The sequence below is a fragment of the Struthio camelus genome, chromosome 1 (genome assembly GCF_040807025.1).
Source record: "Struthio camelus isolate bStrCam1 chromosome 1, bStrCam1.hap1, whole genome shotgun sequence".
Taxonomy (NCBI): Eukaryota; Metazoa; Chordata; class Aves; order Struthioniformes; family Struthionidae; genus Struthio; species Struthio camelus.
The window spans coordinates 158,200,658-158,227,887 of NC_090942.1; the positions used below are offsets into that span (position 1 = coordinate 158,200,658).

Genomic DNA, 27,230 nt, shown 5'->3' on the forward strand with positions numbered 1-27,230 from the left:
CTTTTTTATTTCTCTCCCTCTGCCACACCCCAAAAATCTAACCTATTAAATGCAAATGTGGACATTTTTGGACCATGTTCACTAGAAGTCAAAAGGGACTATCTTGGTGATGTGTCCAACTGGTTGAATTGTTACGATGAGAAGCAGCACTCTTTCTACAGGATAAAGTAGCCTCAAGTAGCGTGCAGGAGACAAACTCAACATCAAGTCAACCAAAGACCAGGCAAGACTGACCTAGGAGCGACAGTTAGCCTCTCTAGGAAGTTTTACTGTAAATATTTAGCTTTTGGTGGAAGTTTGACTACATTAAGTTTTAAACTACTGGAGCCCATTTTTTAGAAGGCTGAAGGAAGAGCAAACAAATTTAATTTTGGGTCCCATCATGTTTGACATGTACCTTTAAAATAATTGTTGTCAAATCATCATTAAGCTGGAACATAAATGCTGATAAGATATACCTCCATGTGCCTTTCAAGTTCTTTGAGTAACGTGGGGTATTTATCCAGACGCATAAAAGGTTTGCTGAGGCCTGTGGTCAATACAAGGATCCCAGGGCTGTTGGCACCTTTCATCTCCATGAATTCTCCTAGCTCCTCACTGTGCACACAAGATATTTAAACAAATTAAGACCAAATTACCAAGACAGTTAATATTACATTAGATTTTTTACTCTAGTCTTTCATCTGCAATGGATTTTGCCAAGAAAATAAGAGGTCAAATACGGTGTACTTGAACTGCTTTTTAATGTAAGTGCTGACATCCAGTTCTGCATTACATAAAACAGAGGAAGACATTTGCAGGTTTGGGTTCCGTCACTAATCCAATGGGAGCAATGGACATAGGAACAAACCCATCATTTTAGGCAACGGATGCTCAGAGACAGCTCCTAAATGCTACCCCATACAAGCAAAGATTACAGAATAAAGTCATTTGCACTACATTTTAAGTAGATTAAGTACATTTTTACCAAGGGGAAGTCATGCTTGACCAATCTGATAGCCTTCTAGGATGGAATGACTGGCTGGGCAGATGAGGGCAGAGCAGTGGATGTTGTCTGCCTGGACTTCAGCAAAGCTTTTGACACTGTCTCCCATCACATCCTCCTAGGTAAGCTCAGGAAGTGTGGGTTGGATGAGTGGACGGTGAGGTGGATTGAGAACTGGCTGGATGGCAGAGCTCAGAGGGTTGTGGTCAGTGGCACAGAGTCTAGTTGGAGGCCTGTAGCTAGTGGTGTCCCCCAGGGGTCAGTCCTGGGTCCAGCCTTGTTCAATGTATTCCTCAACGACCTGGAGGAAGGCACAGAGTGCACCCTCAGCAAGTTTGCTGATGATCCTAAACTGGGGGGAGTGGCTGACACAGCAGAAGGCTGTGCTGCCATTCAGAGGGACCTGGACAGGCTGGAGAGCTGGGCAGAGAGGAACCTCCTGAAGTTCCACAAAGGCAAGGGCAAGGTCCTGCACCTGGGGAGGAATAACCCCATGCAGCAGGACAGGCTGCGGGTTGACCTGCTGGAAAGCAGCTCTGCCGAGAAGGACCTGGGAGTCCTGGTGGACAACAAGTGAAGCATGAGCCAGCAGTGTGCCTTTGTGGCCAAGAAGGCCAATGGGATCCTAGACTGCATTAGGCAGAGTGTTGCCAGCAGGTCGAGGGAGGTGATCCTGCCCCTCTACTCAGCCCTGGGGAGGCCCCACCGGGAGTACTGTGTCTAGTTCTGGGCTCCCCAGGACAAGAGAGACATGGCACTACTGGAGAGAGTCCAGCGGAGGGCTACAAAGATGATGAGGGGACTGGAGCATCTCTCCTATGAGGAAAGGCTGAGAGAGCTGGGCCTGTTCAGCCTGGAGAAGAGAAGGCTCGGGGGGAGCTGATCAACGTGTATAGCTGTCTGAACGGAGGGTGTCCAGAGGATGGGGACAGACTCTTCTCCGTGGTGCCCAGCAACCGGACAAGAGGCAACAGGCACAAACGGAAACACAGGCAGTTCCATCTAAACCTGAGGAGAAACTTCTTGACTGTGAGGGTGACTGACCACTGGCACAGGTTGCCCAGAGAGGTTGTGGAGTCTCCATCCCTGGAGATATTCAAAACCTGTCTGGACATGGTCCTGGGCAATGTGCTCTAGGTCACCCTGCTTGAGCAGGGGGATTGCATGGGATGATCTCCAGAGGGCCCTTTCAACCTCAACCATGCAACCTCTGACCTTAAGGGGAATTCTCATAGGTAATGCCCAAGCATAAACTAGTCAATGGCTCCACGTTTAATCATGTGGTGAGTACAACAGATTACCGGGCATTGCTATTTTGAAGAAGGTAGGAATTAAGGAATGTTTTAGAACTTTTTTTCCCACTTACGTATTCAATAACCACATATCACACATATAGGTTTTAATGCAATGCAGCCAACTACCAAACAGCCATACAAGTGGTAGATCACAGCAAAAATAGTTAATATGCCGTCCATTCTCATATGAGTTATGGTTTCATTGAGGGTAAAACTACACAATACAGTTGTTTTGAGAAGGAAAGATGACTTAAGAAGTCTACACACTCCAGATAACGTGAACTGCTACTTCCTCTACCCAGAGGATTTTTTGAAGTTGGATCATTTCAGAGAACTTTTTTTACAGCTTGGTCCCTCAACTTACTACATTAACACAGCTGAAAAGGCAACAGAGCACCATGGGAATTAAAGCTCACTTTACTATCAAAGAAAACTCACAGTATATATATTTTTAGCTTCCTAGTAAAGCAAAGATTTCAGAGGACCAGCACAGAGGTCAAGGACAAGATTTACAACAGCTTGTGTGACCAGGAACAGAATTAGCCTTTCTCTTCGGGAAAGGAAGGGACAGTAGCACTTGGGCTTATCTGAAAACCTCAGAAAACTCCTGTTTCAGAAGAACATGAGATTGTGAAGCCAAAAAAACTAAATAAAGGAAACTCCGAAAGCCACTCATTAAAAAAGATAATATCTTTTTGGCATTCAAGTTGCGTAATGCTAGACTGCACATGGCGCTGCTCATGTCTTGTGAGTCCTTTTTAATAGTAAATTCACTAGTTGTCAGAAGAAAGATATTCTCTTGTGACCCTCATCTAAATTCTGTGCTAACATGTTCTGAAAGTCCTTACTTCCAACTGATTAGCATCAGTACGTCCCCAAAGGTTAGAATTACTACTAAAACAGATTTTCCCCCTAGTTATTATTATAATCTTATCTTTCAAAGGAAGTCTTAGCCAGCTACCATATTCACTATTTTTAAAAACACAGAGCTAAACATCAAACAGCAACAAAGGAAGAACACTTGTATATTATGGCCACATTAACAAACTAACCAATTACTCCAATACAAAGAAACGCCACTAGAGAAATCTCCTTTTTATTTAAGCCTGGATAAGAAACTTGGAAGGGTAAATACTCCAAGTCATGAATGCTATACAAAAGCATTAAATACAAAACAGACCTCTCAGTCTTCCCAACCCCCCCCCCCCCCAACACCTCTGCCCATTCCAGAACAACTAACAACTAGCAGTTGATTAGTGCCATCTATCCAAAGGGGTGAAAAGAACAAAACAAGAGCATGAACCAACTATCTCATGCAAATGCTTTAACCATCATCCACCCAGATCTCTCTCCTCCTGGCTGTTAAAAATTTAAAGCTTCCCCAAATTCACAGAACAATGTACTTGTCCATGCAGTTATCACAAGCTCTTGCTGTCTTCAGAGTAGTCAACTTGTATTTACTTACACTGCCTTGTTCAAATACATGCAATACTGTTTCTGAATTGTAACCTCTTTCACGACACTTCATACCCATTTTAACCGGACCTGGGCACTTCTCAGTGCATCTGTTTATACCGTTTTTACTGTTCTGAACTGCAAAACTGAGAAAGCAGATGAGTTTTCTAACAGCTGCATTTCTGCATTTTGAAGATCCAAGGAGAACAGTTCAGCACACTTCAGAATGCCCACAGCTCCACAGTGCAGACTTTCCAAATCCCCTTCTCAAGGGACATGCATTAGCAACTCCAGCTCAAGGCAAGATCAGCTTTTAGTCAAAATTAACTAACACTCATGGAAGATCTCTTACCCTAAGTTGCATGGAAAGTTATGACAATGTAACACAGATAAACTTGAATGGCTTTTTTTGGCTTAAATTTAGATTTAAGAAATAAGGCTGCCCAACTCTGAATATCCTGATCCTCAAGACCTACTTTGTCTTAAGCCTTCTTAGGCACATCCCTCACTAAGCCAAAAAAAAAAAAAAAAAAAACTTGATGACTAATTCTGGTGGCACCCTAAACAAGAAAAAGGACTTTGACTCATATTTATATTAGTTTTGAGTATTACCAGCTACTTGTTCATGGAGGATTTAGGCTATTTCACTGCAACATTAGGTGGAATGGCTGAGGCGTGGTCACACATCTTCTCCTGCTGACTCAGCCGTAGGGGGGCAGCTGTCTCCAGCAGGGTGATGCAGTGGACAAATGAGGGTACAGTGCCCAACTTCTACAAGAAGCTTTACCAAAGCTTAACCTGCGAAAGCCCTTCTGCCTGCAGGAACTCAGTGGTTTTAAATTTCAGCTCACTAATTACATAGCATTGGCCTTCTATGCCATTACGTTTTATATTACTGTTATCCTTAATTCTACCGGCATGCACCCCATATCCAGGCCACCACAATAAAGTGGTGATAAGCACCTTCAGCTAAACTTTTTTTTTTTTTTTTTTAAAGTGGTAAGCATTTGCTATGAGAACTAACAGGAAGAAAACGTTTAAACCCATTCTTTGCCTTTTGTTTGCTTCATGCATATACACAGCCCTTGCTGTCTCGCTTTTTAAATTACTTCCTTTCACATTACCTATAGTCAGGCAGCACTATCTATACGCACCTCTATGGTGCTTCGCTTTTCTTTCCAACATACATGTTGTACAATACACTCTCGTCATGAGCAGCACGGGCCACACAATTTAACACTATTCTGAACAATGCTAATTTTTGCTCTTAGATCGCAAAGATAAAAAATCCTCATTCCTAATTACTTCAGCCTTCTCCATGCCACTGTGTGCATATAAATGCTTTATAGAAATGGTATTTGCTGAGCTACCCAGTAACACAATGGGTTTTTATTATTATTATTTAATGCCTCTACAGTAGAAGGATCATTGTGGTAACCAAACCCATTCCACCCACATTCACATTTCTAATTTTCATATCACTGTTCCATTTATTCCTAATTTTGGCATTGTAAAACTGCTTTGGCAGAAAACAGGAAAAAGCCCATTACAGTCTGCTCCGAAGCCTGAAATAAAAACCCAATACTAACTTATTTTCAACGTCCACTTTTTTCAATTCCTTTCTTTAACTAAACACATCCTATGGTCATGCACTTGTTATAGCTGTTTCCAAGGCACGCACTGCTCTTCAACATAAGAAGCCTTGTTGTCTATCACATCATTTTTACTTAACCACAGTATAAGAACTTACAGAGCAAGTTTAAACCTCAGCTCACTTGAAATATATGCAAAGTCCTGAAAAACATGCTGAACAATGGCATCATCAGGAAGCCTTTTAAATAGAGCAGCGTTAATAGGTGTAATTAAAACTGAATTACACAATTTTCCTCCCAGCATTCCTAAGAGGACAATGTTTTCTTTCATACGCTTCTATACTTCGCTCTTACAAGTTTTGACATGCTAGCTTACTCAAACTCTAAGATTTGTGTGTGTGTGCACATACATATACACACACACGCATATATATACATACACATATACATAAAACATGCATGTATCTTTTAATACAAGAGGACCAAAAATTTTGTTTGAGCGGTTTAACTGCTCAGACCCAGCTACCAGTCTGCTAAAATAACCTGCTACCTCTGCAGCTTCATGACTATGAAACAACCTTGTTGAAAAGGACATACCTTTAACTCAAACCTAGAAGTGAATGTCCCTCTATTCACAAGGGACAAATACAAGATTGAAACTAAATGGAAGGGTTTACTTTCAATAAAATGGGGGTGGGAGGGTTAAAACAGTTTGGAATAGAACAACAGTTCACCACTGGCTTTTATTTAAAGGTAGCTTAAAAACCAGTGCTCCAGAGCACAGCTGGTTTGACAAAGACAATAGCTCTTTCATGTCACTGTTTCAACTGAGGCTTGCAAGGACTGCACTTTCCTACTCAGTATTTGCTAAGTAAAATTCTGGCCCACAGCTAAGTACATAGGAGAAAAGGTATCATTTAGCTGAACAAGAAAATCTATTTAACAATTTAATCATCAACTTAGTCACAACCGTCTGTCACAAGTACCTTCTTCAGAAGGAAGCAGAAGGAAGATTATCTCAACTCACTGCTTTTTTTTTTTTTTTTTAAACAGAGTGAAATGCTCTGCTTCAATTATCCTGAAATCTCTAGCTCAAGAGTTCTCCCTTCCCTCCAAACTGAAGTTAACTCAACAAGAGATTATTTTAAAAGGCCCTATGAAAAACCTCCTTAGACCTTGCTAAGGCATTCAACTCTTTCTTAGCGCAGCTCCAGAGCTGCCTCAAAAGCCGCAATTCAGACTAGGGGGGGAAGGAAGAAAACAAGTTCAGATGTGCCTACGGTAACACAAGGGGGGGAGGGAAGGGGGGAAAGCACCATTTAAACCTGAGGGGGAAAAAAAAACATCCAGGAAGTAAGGTATATAACGTTTCAGACTACAACTTACACTTCTGAAGAAGGTCTCTGTCTGTAATAGAAGGAGCACGAGCTATCACTGCTGAGGGGTCTGAGGACAGCACAAAGACACCGCATTTTGAGAGCGCCGCGGCAAAGCTCGGCTCAGCGACTCCTCAACCGCGGCTTTTTCTCTCCTAGCGCTGAACTTCCCAGTCCAGCTGCTGGCTCGGGGACCGAGGCTCGGCGTATGACATCAGCCGGCGCGCTCGCAAGGCTCGGGGACGCACACGCGCCGGGGGAGGCACGAGGAGCTTTCTGACGCGAGCTGAGAGCTCTGGGCCACGCTCCCCTCACTTGGAGCCGCTGTGCTGCTGCAGTGCCACAAGTTTCACCCAGACTGCTAGGTCAGCGAGGCAAGCACAGAGCAGGCTCGGGATGTATCATTCAGTAGCATCGAGCAAAATTAGGGTATGAACAGGACTCACGCTTTGATATTGAATTTCCTCCAACTGAAAACTGGCTCAACGTTGGTCACTTTGCAGAACGAAGAATAAACAGACATGTGTCAACTTAAATTTTCTTTTAGAAACATTTTTCTTCCAGTTTCTTTGTTTAAACAGCTCCACGTTTGTTTTAAAACAAAGTTAAAACTTCTCTGCCAAAAATTACGTATTTAGTATCGATTACATTCACAATTGATACTGACAGCCTGCACTCTCCATGTTTCTTCAGAAGAATTCCGTGTCAACTTACAGGTTTATCATTCCGCTATACGCTTTTCTATTTTATACTGAAAAATATTTCCACTTGTCATTTCATACACAGTCCAAGTATAGTCCCAGTCCTAGCCTCTTCCTTCTCTTTTCCTTTGCTGGAGTTTCCCCTTGCAATAAACTTAGTGGCTTGTGACCTTTCCCAGGTACCTAACACCTCATGTTCCTGGGATTCCTTCCTCCTCTGCAATTATCTATTTCTGTACTTTGTATCCAACTGCCGCCCCCCCCCCCTTTTTTTTTTTTAACCGATTTGAGGGAAATTTTCTTTCTTTCTCTTTCTTTCTTGCCTTCGGTTGCTCATCCTGCTGCTTCTCTTCCAAGATGGCAAGCACATTTCTATGATCAGAAGCACACATGGCAACCAACGCTACTCCGGTTAGACGTCGTGCCCTTGAGGCTCTACTGCTCTGACCAGCCAGCAAAATTCTCTCCAAAAATAACATAGTAAAAACAATCCTCACCTGCCCTTGCACTTGAACTGGGATTTTCAAGCAAAACTATGGGATATTGAAAATTCAAATCTCATATAAAGAAGCCAAACAGATATAACTGTTATTGAATAAAGTAAACAGGGAGCACGTACATGCAGTGGCACTACAACCACCATGGGAGAAGGGAACAAGAACAAGCAAAAGAGCCTTTAGTGCCAACACAAAACACTGATCTCTGCAAGAGCCATCACCCAGCTCTACTTGGCAAACTCCATCTCTAAGCTGTAATCAGGGGCTTAAGACACAATTAGGCACTATGCCAGACCCCTACAAATCAAGGTGCAGGCGAGACAAAACACGCAGGTAAGAACAGTCAATGGGACGTATGCTCACGTACGAATGAAAACACCAGTTCAAACGTCAATGGATAACAGACTACGTAGGAGAAGCAACAAAACTGACAACAAGGGGGGGGGGAAAAAAAAGCATCAACAGCACAGACTACAAAAACTGCAAAAACCAGAACTTTTTCTCTTGTAAGATTGCAATCATAATCATTTTATACTCACAATTAGAAGCAAAAATACACAACATTAATGAGTCTCATAAGGAAAAACGTCTACATCCTTTAAAATTCTTAATTCTTTAACAGTAGAAGTCATGCACATTTTACTTTGGGTAAAATTATGCAATGACTCTTAAGCAGCTCCCAAGACAAAAAAAGAAAAAGAAGAAAAAAGAATAGATACCTTTTCCAGTTTCAGGACTGTATAACATTGGAGAACTGGTGTTGAGTAGCAACTCTGATACTCAGATAAAAGTTTACAGTGCCACAACTGGAACCAAGCAAGAGGGTTGGCTCACAAAATGTTCCAAACTTAATAGGCAAGAGGAAGCAGAATATTTTTTGTTGTTCTTGTCAGAGGCAAATACCACCTCAAAAACATTTAGTCTGGAACTGGAATTCCCACACAGGCTGGATTAGGCTTTGTTCCCATCTCTGCCTATTTACCTACATTCAAGGTCTCTTTATTGGCATTCATCTCAACAGTTTATTTTGACTACCTATTTTACTTAAGGAAATGAAAAATGTTTGTGGCTTTGCAGATTTAAGCATGAAAGAGCTCTCATTTATGAAAGAATACAAAAGCTAACCCTTCCTCTCCAACTTGTTCAATGGATATACACCTTATATTTTATACTAATTGAAGTAAGACTCTTCTCACGTTGCTGTTATATACAATCAAGAAGCAAACCACAAAGAGGAGAAACAGGAAGCTAATCAGACTCGAATTCGTACTGAAGGGCATGAAAAGACAGCCACATTCCCATTGAATGCCCTTTTTCAGTCGCCAGCCTTACCCCAAGAGCTACTATTTGGAATTGATGCTTGAAAAACCTTTTCAGAAAAATATGAAGCTTTTAACTAGAATTCCAAAATAATACTGAATTAACATCAACTGTTTGTGTATACATATAAAACAACATTTTAACAGGTATTATAACACTACTCAAGGTACACACACGATGCTTGAGAAACTAACATGGTTAAAAACTTCACATGGATAATAATCCATGAAGTCACATGAACACTCATAATATTTTGATATTGCAGTGTTCCAACTAATTAGAGAAATCATATAATTAACGCTATAAAATGGTAGCCAATTTAAGTTTTTTTCAGTCAACAACAATAAAAAAGTAGTAATAAAACTAATGTTGTATAAAATTTAAAAAAGAGAAAGAGAGACAGACAGAGAGAGCGAGAGAGAGAGAGCGAGCGCAGGTGAGACAAAGAGAGAATCTGAAGTCCCATCTACAGCAATTATCCAGGAGATTTTTGTTTCATTTTTGTTGATATAGTCCCCACAAGTGAATGGATTTAAGAAACTGTAAAAAAAAAAATACTAATTTTGAGATATCAGAAGCCGACTTTTAAAATCATGTGCTAGGCCTTTTGTAATAAGCATTTCAGAAGTATGCTTTACGCAAAAGCGTTCAGTCTACGAAGGGCACCCAGTCAACAGCAAGAAATGGTTCTTGACGCTAATGGCGCTTGACAGCGGGAATTTCTTATGTTTCAAATGAAATCGCTACAGACTCTTCCTTCTTCCTCTAAAATATTACTGAATCAGCATAACTGCCATGAACTTGCTATTTAAAACCAAAAGTTTGACAAGCATATCTATTTCTCTGCTATATTATTTGTCCGTGTTGAAACACACATGATGTTTTTGGTCCCTCTGTTAAAACCACAGCACAAACACAGCTAACAAATCACGATACTTTCTTAAAAATCTTAACCTCTGTATTTGACAATTCTGAAAAATTCCAGTTCAATATTATACTGAAGTTAAAATTCAATTAATTGTTTCATTACTATTACAGCTGTGGCTATCCTCAGACCTCAGAGCAATTTAACATTAAGGCTTGTGAGGGATGCTTTTACGGGGTGGGGAAAGGCACTTCCATTAAGTATTTTCTTTCATGCTTTCAATCAGTTTATTATTCCCCTTACTTTTAAAATTACATAATTAAAAAGTTTCTGGCATTCTATGAAAGAGGAGAAGTTTCAGAATCGTTTAAAGTCAGTTTCTAACTCCGTCACAGTAGCTTTTACAAGCAGAATTTCTGGTCAAGTCACTTGCTACATACTGCAATGGTGTTAAACAAAAATAAAGGTTTAAAATACAAAAATAGGGGCAATAATAAAAGGTGGGGTTCACTTTTGCTGACCCCTATATTCCAACAAAATGGCATTACAATTCATCAGAACTTACCTCCCTTTGTGCTGCCTTCTATGAGCAATACAATTGCTTTGAACTTACTTCCACACCCAAATTATTTAATTGCTCTGTGATAACTCATATTGACTCCACCAGGCTTTGGTATCAAGTTGACCAGAAGTTTGTCTTTTTTTAGACAACATATGTCCAAAGCAGCAAAAAAGGGAAGAAATGCTTTTCTTCCCCATTTGCAAACAATTAACTTTCCTCCCCTGCATTTTAATCACTGTTTTGCAGACATAACTGTTTCAAAATTCTTGGAAAACAGAGGAAACATAGAATAATCCTCCATAAGTATCTCCATATATTCAGAAATATATATGCTTACGTTTCTATCACCTCCATTTCCCTTTTACAGATTAAATTCCAGACCTCTGTATGGAAAGAGCATAAAGGCACAAACAGGAAAAAAACAAAACAAAACAAACCTTAGCCTTAAAAAGGGGGGGGGGGGGGGGACTTGATCACCTAAACATTTCACCAATTTCAGAGAAGGGTATTTGAAGTAGGCCATTAGAAAGAAAACAAACACAAAGATTTCATTTCGGAGTTTTAAACATATTTTGTCTTGTTTAATTTTCTTTCTTCATTGCCTTTGACAAAGAGCATCTTCTTCCTGTCTAAATAGCAATGGGAATGCCAGCTTGATTTTTCAAAGGGATCGGAGGGAGCAGAACTCTTATTAACAAAAAGTGATAGTTCATAGCATTTAATAGCTAGGTTTTTGATTTATAATGAATAAGAGTCACAACTAGGCTGCACAGTGCTACTGTCAAAATAAGATGCGAGTTCTTGGAAGCAGTTAACGCTACATTGAAAACAAGTCAATTATGTTGTTCTTTGAATACTCTTCACTCTCCCTAAACAAAATACCTTTATTTTGGTTCTTCACAACAAGATTAAAAAAAACAACAACAGGGAAGGGGGGAAAGCAGAAAGAACAGATATCCTCTGCTAGCGTGTCCTGTGTCTACCGTTTCAGAGAAGGTCACGGTTCTGTCCTGCACCACAAGCAAAGACTAACAGCACCAAAACCCTGTAACAGCTGCTGCAACATGTGCTCATCAGGAGCATATAAAGGGAATTTTTCTGAAAATAGCCTTCTCTTAATCAATTTCTGGCCTCAATTATTCCTCTCTCAATGTAATATAGGCCATGCAACTTCTGTACGTATTCAAGGTCAGCCTTGAAGCTGAGCAACCTCTGTCACGTTAACTCAGCATCCTACTTCTTACAAACAGGAAATACTACTTTTGTAAACTTAAAAAGCTCACGCTGCTTTCATATCATTCAGAAAAGTAAAAATGAGGGCATGCCATATACCAATATAAACTTAAGTATTTGTGTACAAAATTACAGAATTTGACAGGGATAAGTTTCAATTAACCAAGTACATAAAAAGCCTACTAGTAATTAAATCAGTAATGCCACAGTCTCACAAACAAGTTTTTTTTTTTACCTTCATGTTTTTAAAATGAGGATGGTAATTACTACAGTTTGTTTTATATATTCAGAGTCCAGCATTTACACTTTAAATGAGAAAATCCTCTCAAACAGTTGATAACACGTTGCCAAAAGTGACAAGCTGGTCTGGACTGCGTGGAAGGACTTTTAAATGTGGATTTTTTTTTTTTTTTAAAAAAACAAGTCCTAGCATACTGAATGCTAGTCAGAAAAGACATTGAGCTTTACAGCACAGGTCTATTTTATGCACTTTTTTTGTACTAGATTTAAAAGACTACAAAGTAAACATACCTGTGTTCTGTGAGAACATTTACTGCTGATGGATGGTTGGCACAGTACGCAAGGTATAAGCTTTTCATTTGTGGCATCAAATTTAGAAAACATCCTCCAACTCTCTGCTGAGCTTCAGGCAACCTAAAAACAGAATAATAAGAAAGATGAAATTATAGTAATACCAAATAGACACAAAAATAAATAAAAGACTGGCAGAACAGAGTATGATCTTAATCAGAAACTTCTACCTACTTCATTTGATTTTCTTCTCCCCCTCCCCCCTTAAGGGAATGGATAGATTTCTGTGGTCAGTGACAGGCAGACAAGAGCCTTCTCTTCCATCTTTATAGTTTCAAGCTTGTAACTACCTGGTTATGCCACCACAGTGCAGACAGAATACAACATATACCTCTGAGATGGTAATTTTGGCTACCTTCTTTCAAAAAATTACACTGCCAGTTAGTAGGTTGTTTAGGAGTATGATTTTAGACAATGCACCCACTGGTCAGAACACTTTGCTATCCATCTTTATACCTTTATGCAAATCTTACAAGCAATGCTTTGGCATTTCAGACAAAACTGGATGGAATAGCAACAGGATTCTCTCTCTCTCCATCCTCCACCAACACAGATGTTCTTAAAGGACTCATGAAAAGATCTAAATCACCTACTGAGCTCTGGTTACACAAAAACAGGCTAGTTAAGTGCAATTACAGGGTTTTTCTATGCCATTGTCACTCGCCTTCCCTTTGAAGAAACATAAAGCACCTCCATGTTGGTTTGCAACCAGATCAATAATGCTGCTTCACCACCATCAATGCAGAAAGATTGTCTTGCTCTAACAAATATAGATAAGATCTTTCTATAATTCATACTTTCTTCATTTTTCATGCTAGAACGCACCCGTGTTTGCTAAGCTCTGAAGGAAAATTTCAGTTTGGAGTTTGAAAAACTGATTTTATTCGGAAGAGTTTATTTTGTTTACTATAAAATGGTAGTTAAATAACAGCAGCCTCAGCGACCTGTGCAAAAATAGAAGATTCAGTAAGTGAAAGAACATTTAGAAGAAAAGGTTACTTTCACGCAGCCTTAGTGAATCTAACCAGTTCTGATTAGAGCCATCAGAAGGAGATATATGCATTTTTTTTCATGTAAACCATGGGGTGGGGGAAGAGAGCAAGAGAGAGAATATGAATATACACGCTATATTTTTCCATAGGTTTTAGCAGAAATTGTCACCTCAAAATGTTGAAAGAAAATATCTGGAGTACAAATGTCTGAAGCTAGCTGTGACACCAGCTTCAAACTGGTACAGTAGTAGAAAGTAAAAGTTCAAATTCTGATTATGCACGTGTATTAGTAACTAAAAAACAAAAAGATCCACAATTCTTTTAATCTTATTCCTAATATCCCCTTAGTCTGCATACTTCATATGCAGAAGGAGGGAAGAAACATTCGCTTTTTTTTTTTTTTTTTTTTTAATCTAAAGTGATCTTCAAGTTAAATATAAACTGATAGAAGTTGAGAAGAAACATATAGTTTCACTAGCCATGTTTTCTTTACTGCTACCACATCACCATTCTCAGAACTATCCGTAAAAGTATCCGTACTAGATTACCCCTTCCTTGTGAGAAAGAAAAAATTGGACTAACAAGTTTGCAATATTTTAAGTGGATTGGAAGGGATGAAGCCCTATACTTTCCTAAAAAAAGTCCCCAATTAGAAGACTGAACCTCATCAAAAGTAGGTTATATGGCCAGCAGCTGATTTTCCCTACACTAAAGTTAACCTGAAGATGGGACCATTTTCAGCACTCATAGACCATATGCTTGTCCCTGACCATTTGTCTTTACCCATTAATAATTTCCCCTCCTTGCACAGGATACAAAATTTACACATTTCATCTCTTTGCATAAAGATCGTACCTCCTAACATATATAATCCGAGTCTTCGCTTCAAAGTGTTTGCAAGGTGAGACAAACGGTGAATATTTTTTTGCTATTCATCTGTTTTTCAATCCAGTATTTCACATTGCTCTAAATCTAGACATGCCCTTAGTAAGCACTCAAGGGATGTACTGTTAGAACAAAGGGTTTCATGCTAACAATCGTTCAAACAATTCTCTTAGGAAGAATGCTATTTTCATGACAAATAAAGAAAGAAAAAAGAAAAATGTTTTTTATCTAATTGTCCTGAACACCTAAATGCAGTTTCTAAATATCAGTATTAAGTATTTTTGCTCTATGGAAAGCAAGAGATGCTCTGTTGCTGACCTCTAATACAAATGAAATAGCCACCTTTCCAGGATGCACGTTCCTCTAGGCAGGGAATGTCCTTATCCCACTCAAATAGAGTGTTCTTGTCCCACTCTCTGGGTTTGCTCGCGGTAGTTAAAATTCAAAGTTCATCCCAAGAAACATTTCCCAAAATTTCAAAGCAACAAAGCCTGTCTCCTATTAAACTGTTCAGTCCCCTGCTCAGTTTTCCAGGCCGTGGGAAGACCTACCCAATATGAAGAGTCAAAATGACTGTACAGGCATTCCAAATATGAGAGGCAGGAGAAGCAAGCTTCCTTATTTGAAAGCAACATACGACAACTGCCTACCTAGCTAGCGATGTCAGATACACTCTGCTCACATTTTCAAAGTTCTTTACTTTAAAGGCTAGGGCCCATATTTTACTGATCTGTATCTTTACTTGTTTTAAGATAAAAGTTTAAAATCTGAAACCAGTACAGTGGCCTCTTCTACAAGCATTTTGGGAAAAACAAGGACGTTGCTTAACATACAGAGGAAATGCTATTCTTATAGCTTTCCTAGCAGTATTTCCTGTCTGGCAGCTAGTCCCCTTTAATACATCTAAACATGAGCTAATAATACATTCTTGAAGTAACAGATGCAGCAAAAATCTCAAGCCCTGAAGACATACTCAGGGCACATAACTCTATATTAAATAGTAAGAGGCCTCCCTAAACTGTTGCTGAAAATAGTTAAATCGTCTTTTCATACTGTAGTGCCTGGCCAAAAAAAAAAAGTGAATGATGGCTGTTCACATCAGCTGTCTGCTTCTCCTCACACTGCTGTTCTTTTAGCAGAACGAAAGACTGACATTATTTGCTTTTACATTTTGTATTTGCATTATAACTATATACTACATATTCTTTGCTGAATTAAAATAATTGCTAGTTTTCAGGAGGGGGTAGCAACTCATCTCCTTTGACTCTTCTAATCCATGCATTAGTCTTATGTATTCTACTATTTTTAGAGAAATAATTAATAAATTATCTACATCTCCTTAGCTGCCTAAAGAACAACAGTTTAATTCCTAGCAACAGATTGTATAAAGCTGTTAGCAGTTAATACGTTCACATTCAACAGAGAGCATAGCTATTTTATAATTTATTCTGAAGCTGACATTCCAACAAAATTCTCATATTTGATACCTCAATTAAAAAGGAATTATAAGAATTAAAATTCTTTACATAGTCACTGGATATACACAAATTGTTTCAGAAAAGATTTCTACCTCTACTTGCAAAATTATTTACAGGTGATAATATATCAATCATGCATAGCATATTTTAGGTTTTTTCCAGAGTTTTAAAGCATTTCAGTTTCATTAGATAACTTAACCTATCTTCCCCCTCATCAAGGTAACATTTGCATGTATTTAAGAAGGGTGAAGTGTAATTTCGTTTACAAGAAGGGCAAAGCATTTTAATTTCATTCACCGTACTAGAGAACCATAACAGAGCCTCAGCGGTTGTACATATCACATCCTAAAACACATCATCGTAAGACAACATCATCTAAATTACTAGCTGGTTATTCATTTGTTGCAACTATATCCAGTAACTATCAGTTTTACTACCCCAGAGTTAAAATGGGTCCCCGCTGCATGACTATTTGAGAGCGTGAAGAACTGAAATATCTTGTTGTTCAGTCACACTTACTTTAAGATTCTGATCAACGCCACCGATCACAACTAGACTAAAGCCGGATTTGCAACACAGAGAAATAACTAGTTGTTCTAGAACAGCACTCTATCCTGCATATGCTGTAGAAGCTTGCCTTGGCTTTACCGTGAAGTCACTGGGCAGTACGCTGCTCTGGTAAAGGCTGGGGAAACTGAGGAACCCAGAGAAATTAAAACGCAGACTAACAAAGTCGATTTAAAAAAAATCGTATGCTAGCTCCACGTTTTCTTTTTGCAAGGAAAAGATCAGACGTCCCTAAATTTCACTTGACAATAAGGTTACCAGACAAAGTGTGTCCATGCAGCAGTGTATGTGCCTACACACACCTGCAGAGCACGTCAGGGAAAGCAATCATTCAGCTACCTGGGCAGCAGCCATCTGCTCTTCTCCCTCTCCCAGAGGAAGATCTGCAGTAGAATTCCACACCCCCCCCCCCCCACAAGTTCACCCACTTTGAAGGGGACTGAGCATCAACAGTAATACCTTCACTACGTTTGAAAGCGCTCAGTACAGAGACTGTCTTGGACTTAAATTTGGCAGGAAAGAAGATTCTGGACAAGTGAAGGTCTCAAAAAGCAATTACAGGACAATTACAGCTAATGGCTTCAAGGGATGCAGTTTGCAAAGAAACAAAAAGTTATGTATCATCTCCTGAGGCTTCACAATTCACAAAAGGGTTACTTCACAGTTTTCTGAGCTACTGCTTTAACAAAAGGAGACACTATTCAACTTATTTACAAACCATCAGCCCACTTTTCAAGGTCCTCTTCACAAACACCCCTTTCACTATTTATCCATCTGCCTTACCTGTCAGATACCAGTTAACCCGCGTATTTATTTCAGGCAATCTGCACATACTATGTTCAGATTCACTTAACACCGATAGCCTTACTTCTTTTCATGGTCACGCTAATCACAAGCAAGGGAACGTATTTAGCTGAACCTTTATCAGACGTAATTTGCATCTGGCACTATAAAAAGAAAGTCTAAAATACTGATTAGTTTTGGATAATATTTGAACAGCCTTCCCTCTTTTTTTTTTTTTGTTTTAATTCCCATTCCATTCCAGGACCATCCCAGAACAATTTTAAATTTCTTATGCGCTCAAACACAGAACGAGACAGAGGCAAATGCAAGCAAAGTTGTTGTGGGACAAAGTGGGGACAGGAAGAGAATACAGGGCAAACCTCAGCTATGTCCATTATGGGACAGAAAGATATATCTATGCTACTATCTAAAAGACAGTCACTGAGCGTATTGCCTTCAATTTGCTAAAGAAGAGACTAAAATTAAGCAGTCTAGGCAGTCTGGTGTCATGGGCCAACCTGCCCTCCTTATTGAGGAGTACAGCCACAGACTGACCTCCTCTAGTCAACTCCTCTCTCATTCGCCTGGGAAGTAGGAGACGTGAGTTCAAACTACTGTTACAAAAACATCCAAAACGCAAAACTTCCACAGCACAGATCATTTAGATCAGCTCAGAGATAACTTAACAAACACTAACTTCGTTCACTCAGACACTCCTGTGCTGCGTGAGCAACAGCAGAACTGAGATTTGGCACTGGATCACAGGTCCAGGACGAGATCCAGAGCGCTGGACCACTTTCGGCCTTCAAGAGCCTGGAGTACTTTCGCTCTGTTTTAAAATCAGAAATCATGCTCTCTGGAACTGAAGAACCCCACAAATGTATCTCTGGCTTGCCAAGTTATGGTACTTTTCTATTCATCAAAATAGAAAGTGCATTTGAAGCTGATCAGCAAAGAAAGCACTTTTGAAGCAGATCAGTCTAAAGATTCTCACTTATCTCTGGCTAGACTCGTTTCATGCACTACTTTGGTTATAGCTTTTCTTCAGTTAGCTATCAAAAGTAAAAGTAACCCCAAAGGAATCTGTCTGATGGTTGCTAGCATCCAAGAAATGTTCCCAGGACTGTGACAGATGGAGCACTCCACAGGAGCACCACAGTTATACTGCTGCAGAGGCTGACATGGACAAGTTCAAACAGGACAAACCTTCAGCAATGCACCAAAAGAGCTTTAATTCAAATCACCTACCTACCCCACTCCTCCCCTCCCAAAAAAAACAAACCAAAAATCAAAGCCATACAGAGTAATCCACCAATCCACCACCGAAAAACCAAAAAGCCTCCCAAATACACCAAAGAACCTCACCATAGCATAACGTGTTCTGAAATAGACTGATTCTTACCAACGTAAGCATTAAATAAACCAACGTGGCGCCGGTAAAGAGAGAAAAAGCATCAAATTTTTTTTTGTCCCTGAGGTACACACAAAGATCTGTCAGGATGCAACTCAAATTACAGAAAGTGACCTGAGTGGGGTGTGGAAGTTCAACAATATTCCACTTACTGACATGCACAAAAACAGGCGTATGTCAAGCTACGTAGGCTGGCAGCACTACAACCGGCAGAATGTCTGGATTTGGTCATTCTGACACGTGAAATTAGAAAAAACACTACATTGGATGCCGCAATATGAAGTGCCTGAATGACAGAACTATGAGCGATCTGCCAAAAATAAAATAAAATGATAAATCTATTTTCAGCCTGGAAGCTACTCTGAGTTTACAGAACAGGTTCACCAGCCAAAACAACATGGCAAACTGACAGAAATCAAGGCAGCAGGACAAGCTTTCTTCTACATGATGGGAATTATGATGGATTAGATTCGGAACAGCAGGATGTTGGGACACTCAAGTCAATATGCTACGATAAATATTAAACTCAAAATACAACTTGGCATAACCAACATATTTACAAAAATAAAGTAACGTTACCCTTGGGCATCACCTCCTCCGCCCACCTACTAGCATCCATTATGCTCCCTATGTATTACAGGGCAACATTTCACTTACTAGGAAGAAGAAATAAAGGACATCATGAGCAGGTGGTCTGCTATAGTTTAAATCACAGAAAGAATTCTAAATAAGCCTTCAGAGTTTAAATACCTATATTAAGGTATTGCATTAATTGACACATCAAGTTAAAAAAAATCTTGCATTAACGTTTGAACAGGTACTTCCTTATTTAAAGAAATTCAGTCTTCTACTCTTGTTTTTAGCTAGACCTTAATCAGAACAGTTTTAAAAGATGACAGCCTGGTTAGGCAAGGTACTTCACTTCTCTAACTTCTGATTCACAGAAACAATATAAGGGTAACAACAGAATGAGAGAACAGAAAGTAAACTGACAAGAAAAGAAAGGAAACATTTAAGAGATGTGGTCATTCTCAGCGGTTTATACACTTCTCTGATCAAGTCCTACATTTAACTTGCCAGCAAGAAGAACACGCTTCTTTCTCAGAAGCGGTGTGGAAGAAATGCCACTTCAGGAATACTTCCTTCCACTGCTGAACAGTGATCTAAACTACCCAGTCCTCCTTTCCATCCTCTCTCATGCTGTGCAGGGTCATCACAAAAGTTCCTCTTAACATGGAGCAGCTTAGGGGATAGGAGGGTTGAGTCAAAATAAAACAGATTGAGGTGATCTAGAAGACCACTACCGCCAGAACAGTATTTTTACCTCCATCCAAGACACTCATCCCTCCTCATGGCCAAACACTCCCGGTAGTTCCCCTGCACAGACTGAAAGTAGACTGAGCCCTCAGCAGCAATTCAAACGACTAACTTGGCAGAAAAACAGTAAATTTGGATTAGCAAGTTGAATTAGCTCACCACGTGGTCAGGCACGACCACATCACAAATAAGGAAAAGGAGACAACTGAAGTCACAAATAGAAACTTTACTTTCAGTGCAGTTTCAGCAGTAGAAAACTGACAGGGCAAGTCAGTAGTGATATGTTCACCTTCACCTTCTTATTTGCACCTCAGAGTACAGAGTACTAGTCGGAAAATATCCAGCTATCATTTCAACCAGAGTTATGTAAGGAAGACAGCTGACTTCATTTTTTTTTCTTTCAGTCCCTTTTTTCCCCTCCTCTTTCTGGCTCTATGTTGTTTATATGGTACAGTACAGGCACTGGGACTAATTTTTATATAGACTGTTCTTTCCGTCTATCCTACACGCCTCTCCCAGCACAGAAAAATACTTAAGCGCAAGCTTCCTCACAAAGTCTTCCAAGTCACTCTTCCCCCCCACCGCTCCATACACACTGTGTTATCATGATGCAGGTTTCCTTTAGACTTTTTCTTACTCTTTTAACACAAGGAAACATAAAATTCATAACTCAAAAAAAAAAAAAAACCCGCTGCTGCCTTGCTGCCTGTATAACTTCTCCCCTAGTATGCAACGGCATCAAGACATTTTGTAAATTGTTTCCAAACCATTCCAAATTCCTACCTCGGCCATTTTATCCTAAGGCCAATATCTAGCGGAACAAGCAATGAGTACACTATTCAAACACCTGCTGCTTTAATGCTGTAACAACTATACCTAAAACAAAGGGATTTTTTTTTTTTAATCTCAAACATTAACATACACAACAAGCAAAATAACAGTAAAATATTTGCTCCATAGAATTCTATGGTATCTTTCTATGCTATATTTCTGTGGTATACATAGTACTTACTTGGTGCATTCTTCTAAAGACTGTACAAGCATTTGCTGGAAAGAACTTATGTCTTCCAGGTTTCCCATTAAGTATGAAGTGTTTGCTGAGTTTAACCTGGAGCCAAGATAAATAAAAGGTTTATAGGTTTACAGTTATTGACTAATTGTGCTTTAATAAAATCTGCCTTAAAAGAAAATGCTTACTTGTTCTTACATCAAGAACCAGGACAAACTTGTCCTGATCAATGAACCAACAAAATAAAAGCAAGCTCTGCCTCAGGGATCTTCCAGTCCACAGAAGAAAATGCACATTAACGTTGAAATTGAAGTTTTGGCCAGACAACCCCTCCCCAAAACACAACAGATCTTAAGTTTGTTATTTTAAAAAACAAAACAAACTCACATACTTTTCACTGGCTTGTAACTGTCGCAGGTAGTTTGACAGCATTGTCTGTAGCTCCTTAGCATATTCATTTTCTGTTTCTAAAATATTTTGCAGCACCTAAAATAAATGACAGTTGCTAATCAGTATTTTCAAGAGATATTTCAAAATGTTAAAATCAATATTAGTCGTAAAACACAGTAAAATTTTCTTAGCATTCTGGAAACATTAACAAGCAACAAGCCAGTAGGCACTAAATAAATAAAACTGGGGGGGGGGGGGGGGGGGGGGGAGGACACGAGGACACAACCACAGCAGGACTATACTTCAGCTGTATGACAGAAAAACAAAAGGGCTAAGCTAACAGGAGTTTCGCTTTACTTAACAGAAACATTTCCTGTAAAACGTGGGAGCTCTGCAGTGTTCTTCCAGAGCTAAGAGTAATTATTCCCCCTACATACTTTATCACAATCAAAGATCATCAGAGAATAGTAAAGCACGTTACAAGTTGTAAGAGAAATGAACAACTGGTGTTATTCTCTCAGTCTCAATAATGTCCAATCTTGTTAGCAAAGTGTTTACTCATTCAGACACTTCATTCCATCTGGAAGGTCTGAATACCAAACAGATTTATAAATATCAAATAATTGTCAACTTTGCTTAGCAACATGATTAGCTTTACTGCATTCTTTTTAAATGGGGATGTCTAAGCTTTGACCAAAAGTGCGATAGTATAAACTACATCGGAAAAATTACAACAGACTCTTGCCTAAAACCAGTAATTTAGAAAATACAGCACGTGCTTGTTTTTTGTTTGCATATAAATCAAGTAACTTGGAAAATACTGAAATACCTACAACAGGCATTTTACTGGGCCATCTCCAAGGAGCCTGCTTCAGGATATCCTCAAACGTATTCAGATCAAGTTCTACTACGTGTTTAGTAGAGGGCCTACTGGTTGCTCCAAAAAGTTGATGATTTAGCAAAAGAACTGTCAGAATTAAATGCAATTCATTGAACATAGCTACGCTTTGGAAATTTTTGCAATTCACTGCTTCTAAGCCACATCACAAACACTCTCTTTTTGCTATATGCCATATTTGTCAAACTTACATTAACAATCTTATTTCAGCATTTATAGTAAAGACTGCATTAAGTGCATTATTCGCTGTTGTAGTCAATACTTTTTTTCTTTTTTTTTTTTTTAGGAGATAAAAAAGTCATTCATTCCTAAATGCAAACCTGATGAAATAACTTTAAATAGTTCAGTATGTCAATGAAGAATTCACTGTTCCTTTCATTGGTGTCATTGATTCTGCTTATTCCTTGAATGGTTCTATTCATTTGGAGAAAGAGAGAGACCACTTTTGAGTTCATTCTTTTGTTGGAAATCTGAATCCTGAACCAAAGATTAAAATGTCTCCATTCTCTGCTAAACACTGACAGAAGAACGTCACAGAGGAAGCTATAGCTATTAATTAGGAAGCTATAATATACAGTACAACATGGGTGCACAAATTCTAAAAAGAAATCAGCTAAGAACTTTTACCACTTAGACTAGCAAAAAAAAAAATAAATTTTTGTTCATCATAGAAATAGAACCCATGTTCTCACATATATATATAAAACAAAACAAAAATCAATTGTTAGAATAGAAACGTAAAAACATTTAGCATCCACAAGGTTCAGGAGTACATGCAAGACCAATCTCTTCTAATAGGGTTTTCCCCACAAAATCTCCCATCCCAAAGTTGTTACACAGCCATTAGCAGGGAAAAAAGAGACTGAGGGCCAAAGACAAAAACGTGGTGCCCTGATGAAGTGCTGAACAATATCAGAAGACATTCAAAGATAACAATGACAAATTTGCTAAAGATCCTGAAGACCTGCACCACCACTGCATTTTCTCAGAGTACTTTCCCTTCTTTGATATAAAAGCTGTCTGAAAAGCTCAAAATGAAACAAAATTCATGTTTGACATTGCTCAGTTATTTTCCTGGGCTTGTTAAGATTTTTTGTTTGAGGGTTTTCTTCAGAATATGAGGAAGAAGGAATTGGAGTAAATGATTTAAAGGAGGAAAAAGCCAGGAAAGTTGAAAAATTACACGCAGGAACCTGGAAAATTACTAGAGAAATGAAAGCACATGCAGCAGTAAATAAAACTATGTAACAAAACCTAAACAAGCTACTAAATTCACTTATACTGCTTTACCTTACTGTAGAAGTTCCCAGTGTTACGCACACATACCTTTAAATAGTTTTCAGAATACATTAATTTTTTTCCCCTTCTGTACAAGCAGAGTTTCCACTGCATGCAACATTATTTTACTGTGAGTATCTTTTAAAAAGGACTAGTCCTGCTAAAGTAGCTTCAAAATGTCAGTTTTGTGAATCCTTGCATCCTTCCAGCGTGACTTACCACAAAGAAGCTGTAAGGTTAATATGTTTAGACTGCGCTTTGAAGAGATAGGTTCTCTGTACCGTAACTCAGTAGTCTGGCACCACAACACCCTTACATTCCTCGTCTCCACATCTCCCCGCATGCTCTAATAATCACCTTTTTTCTCTTTGCTGCTTTCTGCGTGTTCTGGCTGCTGCAAGACCCCATGAGACCTCGAAGACCTTGTTTCCAAAACTCCACCACAACATTTGCACAGATGAGAGCGAGTACCAAAAGAGCAGCATGGAAATGGCAGCTTTTACAATCCATAACACTGATGAATAGCACAGAAAACTGAGCTCATACAGCACAAGCCCTCTCAGTCACAAGGCATGGAAAAATCAAGCATGGTTAACAATTCTGTCGCACAAAACCCCAGTAACCTCCCTAAGGCAAAAGCAACCACCCAAAAATGAATTTAAATGACGTACATGAAACAGATCACCTTCTAAATCAGAGGGGGAGGATTAAAGAAAAAAAAAGAGAGAGAGAGATTTAATAGCTACACTTGCGCATGATTCTGTAGCACATTCCCTTTTATTCAAGCAGCATAGCACTCAACTAAAACATCCCATACCTCAGCAGAAACAACAATCAATGTCTAATTTTCCTGGATCACGAGAACTAAAGAGACCACACTCCTTAAGACAGGCTCTCAAGGAGGACAATGGAAACTGCCACACAGGTAATCCATATCTTAAGGGCTCTCAAAAACTGCTACAAACTTCAGCAAATACCAATACCTGATCCAGCTTCAAAAGCGTGGCCTCAAAAGGACCATCACTTCTCAAATACTTAAATGAAAAATGAAGTCATGCTATGGAGTATGGAGTATACCATTTCCTTACCTTCTTTTTAAAACAGCTATTTAATCTTCAGATAATTGTCTTACAAGCTGAGATGATATAGTTTTCTTTTGGAAATACTAAGTGCTAAATTCTCAAGTGGTTAACAAGTAATAATAAAATACAAAGAATAAAGAATAAAGCCTGCTGTGTCCTCAGGGAATGACCTGCAATAACATGCCCACTTTTTCAGTAACAGGTTACTAAATTACTTTTAAATGAAAAATGTTTCATGCTCAATCATGAGTCTGGTTCATATTATGTAGTGCTTTAGACTTTCACCATTTCATGGAGGACAAGACCTTGCAGCACAGTCTCTCCCTCCTAGCCTGCATTCCCCAGCCAGGCAAGATGCTAGCATAAACCAGCTTTGCCCCACATCCTCAACAACACCTAATTCAAGGTGGAGCTAATAAAGCACACTTAACATCAGATGTATGTGATCTGCATTATTAACTTCAGATGGAGCTCTGCGAATCCATAAAAATAAAGAGCATATTTATAAAGGGCTGAGGAACAGAGGACAGCACAGTACCAGTGGTGAAAGCAGCCTCATCTTAATACTATACACCCTTCCATTAGCCTATCCTAGTTATTTTCCCAGCAGGGGAGATTAGCAAAACCTCTCCTACCACATTTTGAACTTGCTCTGAACTGCCCTTTGATTCCTTTCCTCCGGTCCCACACACCCACAGGCGCTGCCTGCACCACAAACACTTCTCTAGGAAAGGCTGCAATAACCACGAGGTTTACAGGCTCTCAACATACACCAGTGTGGTGGAAGACAGTCACAACTTAAAAATTACCAAGGGGTCCTAGAGTGTCAGTCTCGTAACACCACTGGTTGTTAAAGCGAGCCTTTAACACAGATTTTTAACGCTTACTTTTAAGTTCAGGATACCTCCTTTTAGCTACAGTTGCCAAAGGTTTTATCAGGAGCTATTCTGTTTTTACCTTAGTATTGGCTCAAATTTGTTATCAACGCAAAGTAATGATAAAATTTTTAGTACGAGGAAGTCCTCCACCTATGAGAATGATGCTATAAAAAAGCAAGAGTTGCAGCTTACATAGGAAGATGGAACATAAATTCAACTTATGTTTAAATTGTTTGCTTTCTTATCTATACATAAAATCATTACATATGTAATAACTATTAAAAAAAATACTTTATAAAGTTGTATTGCCATAGCAAGCACTTAGTATTTTTCAATAAAATGTAGATGCCAATTATCCTAATTTAGATTTTAAGCTGAGCAATGAAGTCTTGCCTCTCTGAAACACAGTGCATGCTACTGCACAGCCTATCATTCTTAAATATCTATCTTTATTAATCAGTCAGGAGGTATTCGTTGTACTGTGGGAAAATATGAAAACAAGATAAGTATCCAAATCACTGCAGACAGTTTTAAGAACAACACTCTAAGGCCAGCTCTCTAATTTACCATCTACATTGTCATGAACTAGTAACTTCCCCCCCCTCAAGCCCCAAGCTGTCTTCAACAGCTAACAAATAGCTAGCAGTCACAACAGTACAAATCTTACTGCATCAGTTGAGCGCACCCACAAAGTTGCAACTGAGCGGAATGACAAAATAACCTGACACCCAAAAGTAGGTGCAAAGATCACCACTAATTTCACTGGGGTTTTTTTGTTTTTTTTTTTTTTAAATCAAACAACTTTAAAAGCTAACCCCCGCTGGTTGTTTCCTAAAGCATATAGTAACCTGAATCTCCATGATGACTACAATAGAGTATCCAAGGTATAGTATAAAAAAAGAAAAAAAAATGGACACATAATATCAAAATTGCATTGCTTTGCATAATTAGTCTCCTTAATTATGGTTTTAGGCAAATCCAAACATATACTTTCTACCGTTTTCACTCAAGTACATCGTTACCCTCAAAACCGGTCTGAATTACTCTTATAACATGAAACTAAAAGATTCAAATTACTGATACGGTTAAACTGTAGTTGTAGTTAAGCCCAAATTAAATAGCTGCCACTCTAGCTTTTTTTGTAATACTAAAGACCTGTCAGAGAAACCATAATATGATAAGATTATACCTGGGTTATGTATCTACCACTGTCTTTTTTTTTCCCCTTTACATTTAAAGGATTAGTGTTTCAGAGAGCTGCCAATTTATTTAAGTTTAGATTTTCAACACTGCTGTAGATTACATTTAAAGTAAAAGTAGCTTTCTGCCTAGCGAAGAAACTAAATCCTTTCTTCACTGCATTTACTTCAGTTCACTCGTAGGTAAAAATGCAGTTTTTAAGCAAAGTAAGCATCAACACAATTTTCCAATTCAACTGACTATATAGTTTCCATTTAGTGAAGCACACCTACATTTCAGCTGCACTGACTCTTTTATACTTATTTTCCAAATCAGACAGAGTCAGCAAGGATAAAAATTTCTAACAAAGAGAAGACACATTTGGAACTACAGACTTCAGCAGTTTCAAACGGAGAGAAAAACAAAAAGGAGAGCGAGCCGACTGTTAGTTGTTGGCTGTAACACTGTAAGAGCGTTAGTGCCTGCAATACGAAGGCGCGTGCGCCTGCACAGGTATTTTCCATCCTGGCTAGCAGGTGTGGGATATAACTTCGACAGAATTGCAGCCCTTCATTTACTATGGCGTTGCGGCTGCTGACAGAGGCACCAAA

The 27,230-nt window shown here is 39.0% G+C and overlaps 1 protein-coding gene across 11 annotated transcripts in view; it reads right to left on the bottom strand.

The window, feature by feature from the left end:
• The window catches only part of ARHGEF7 (Rho guanine nucleotide exchange factor 7), a 132,562-nt gene that overhangs the window by 34,956 nt on the left and 70,376 nt on the right, over positions 1-27,230 (bottom strand). For all 11 annotated transcript variants that reach the window (XM_068927242.1, XM_068927224.1, XM_068927274.1 and 8 more), the window contains 4 exons: positions 21,306-21,400; positions 20,918-21,013; positions 12,413-12,535; positions 459-597 (listed from right to left, as the gene is read on the bottom strand). In XM_068927242.1, the coding sequence (XP_068783343.1) occupies positions 459-597; positions 12,413-12,535; positions 20,918-21,013; positions 21,306-21,400 (453 nt within the window). The remainder of the gene's footprint in view (positions 1-458; positions 598-12,412; positions 12,536-20,917; positions 21,014-21,305; positions 21,401-27,230) is intronic.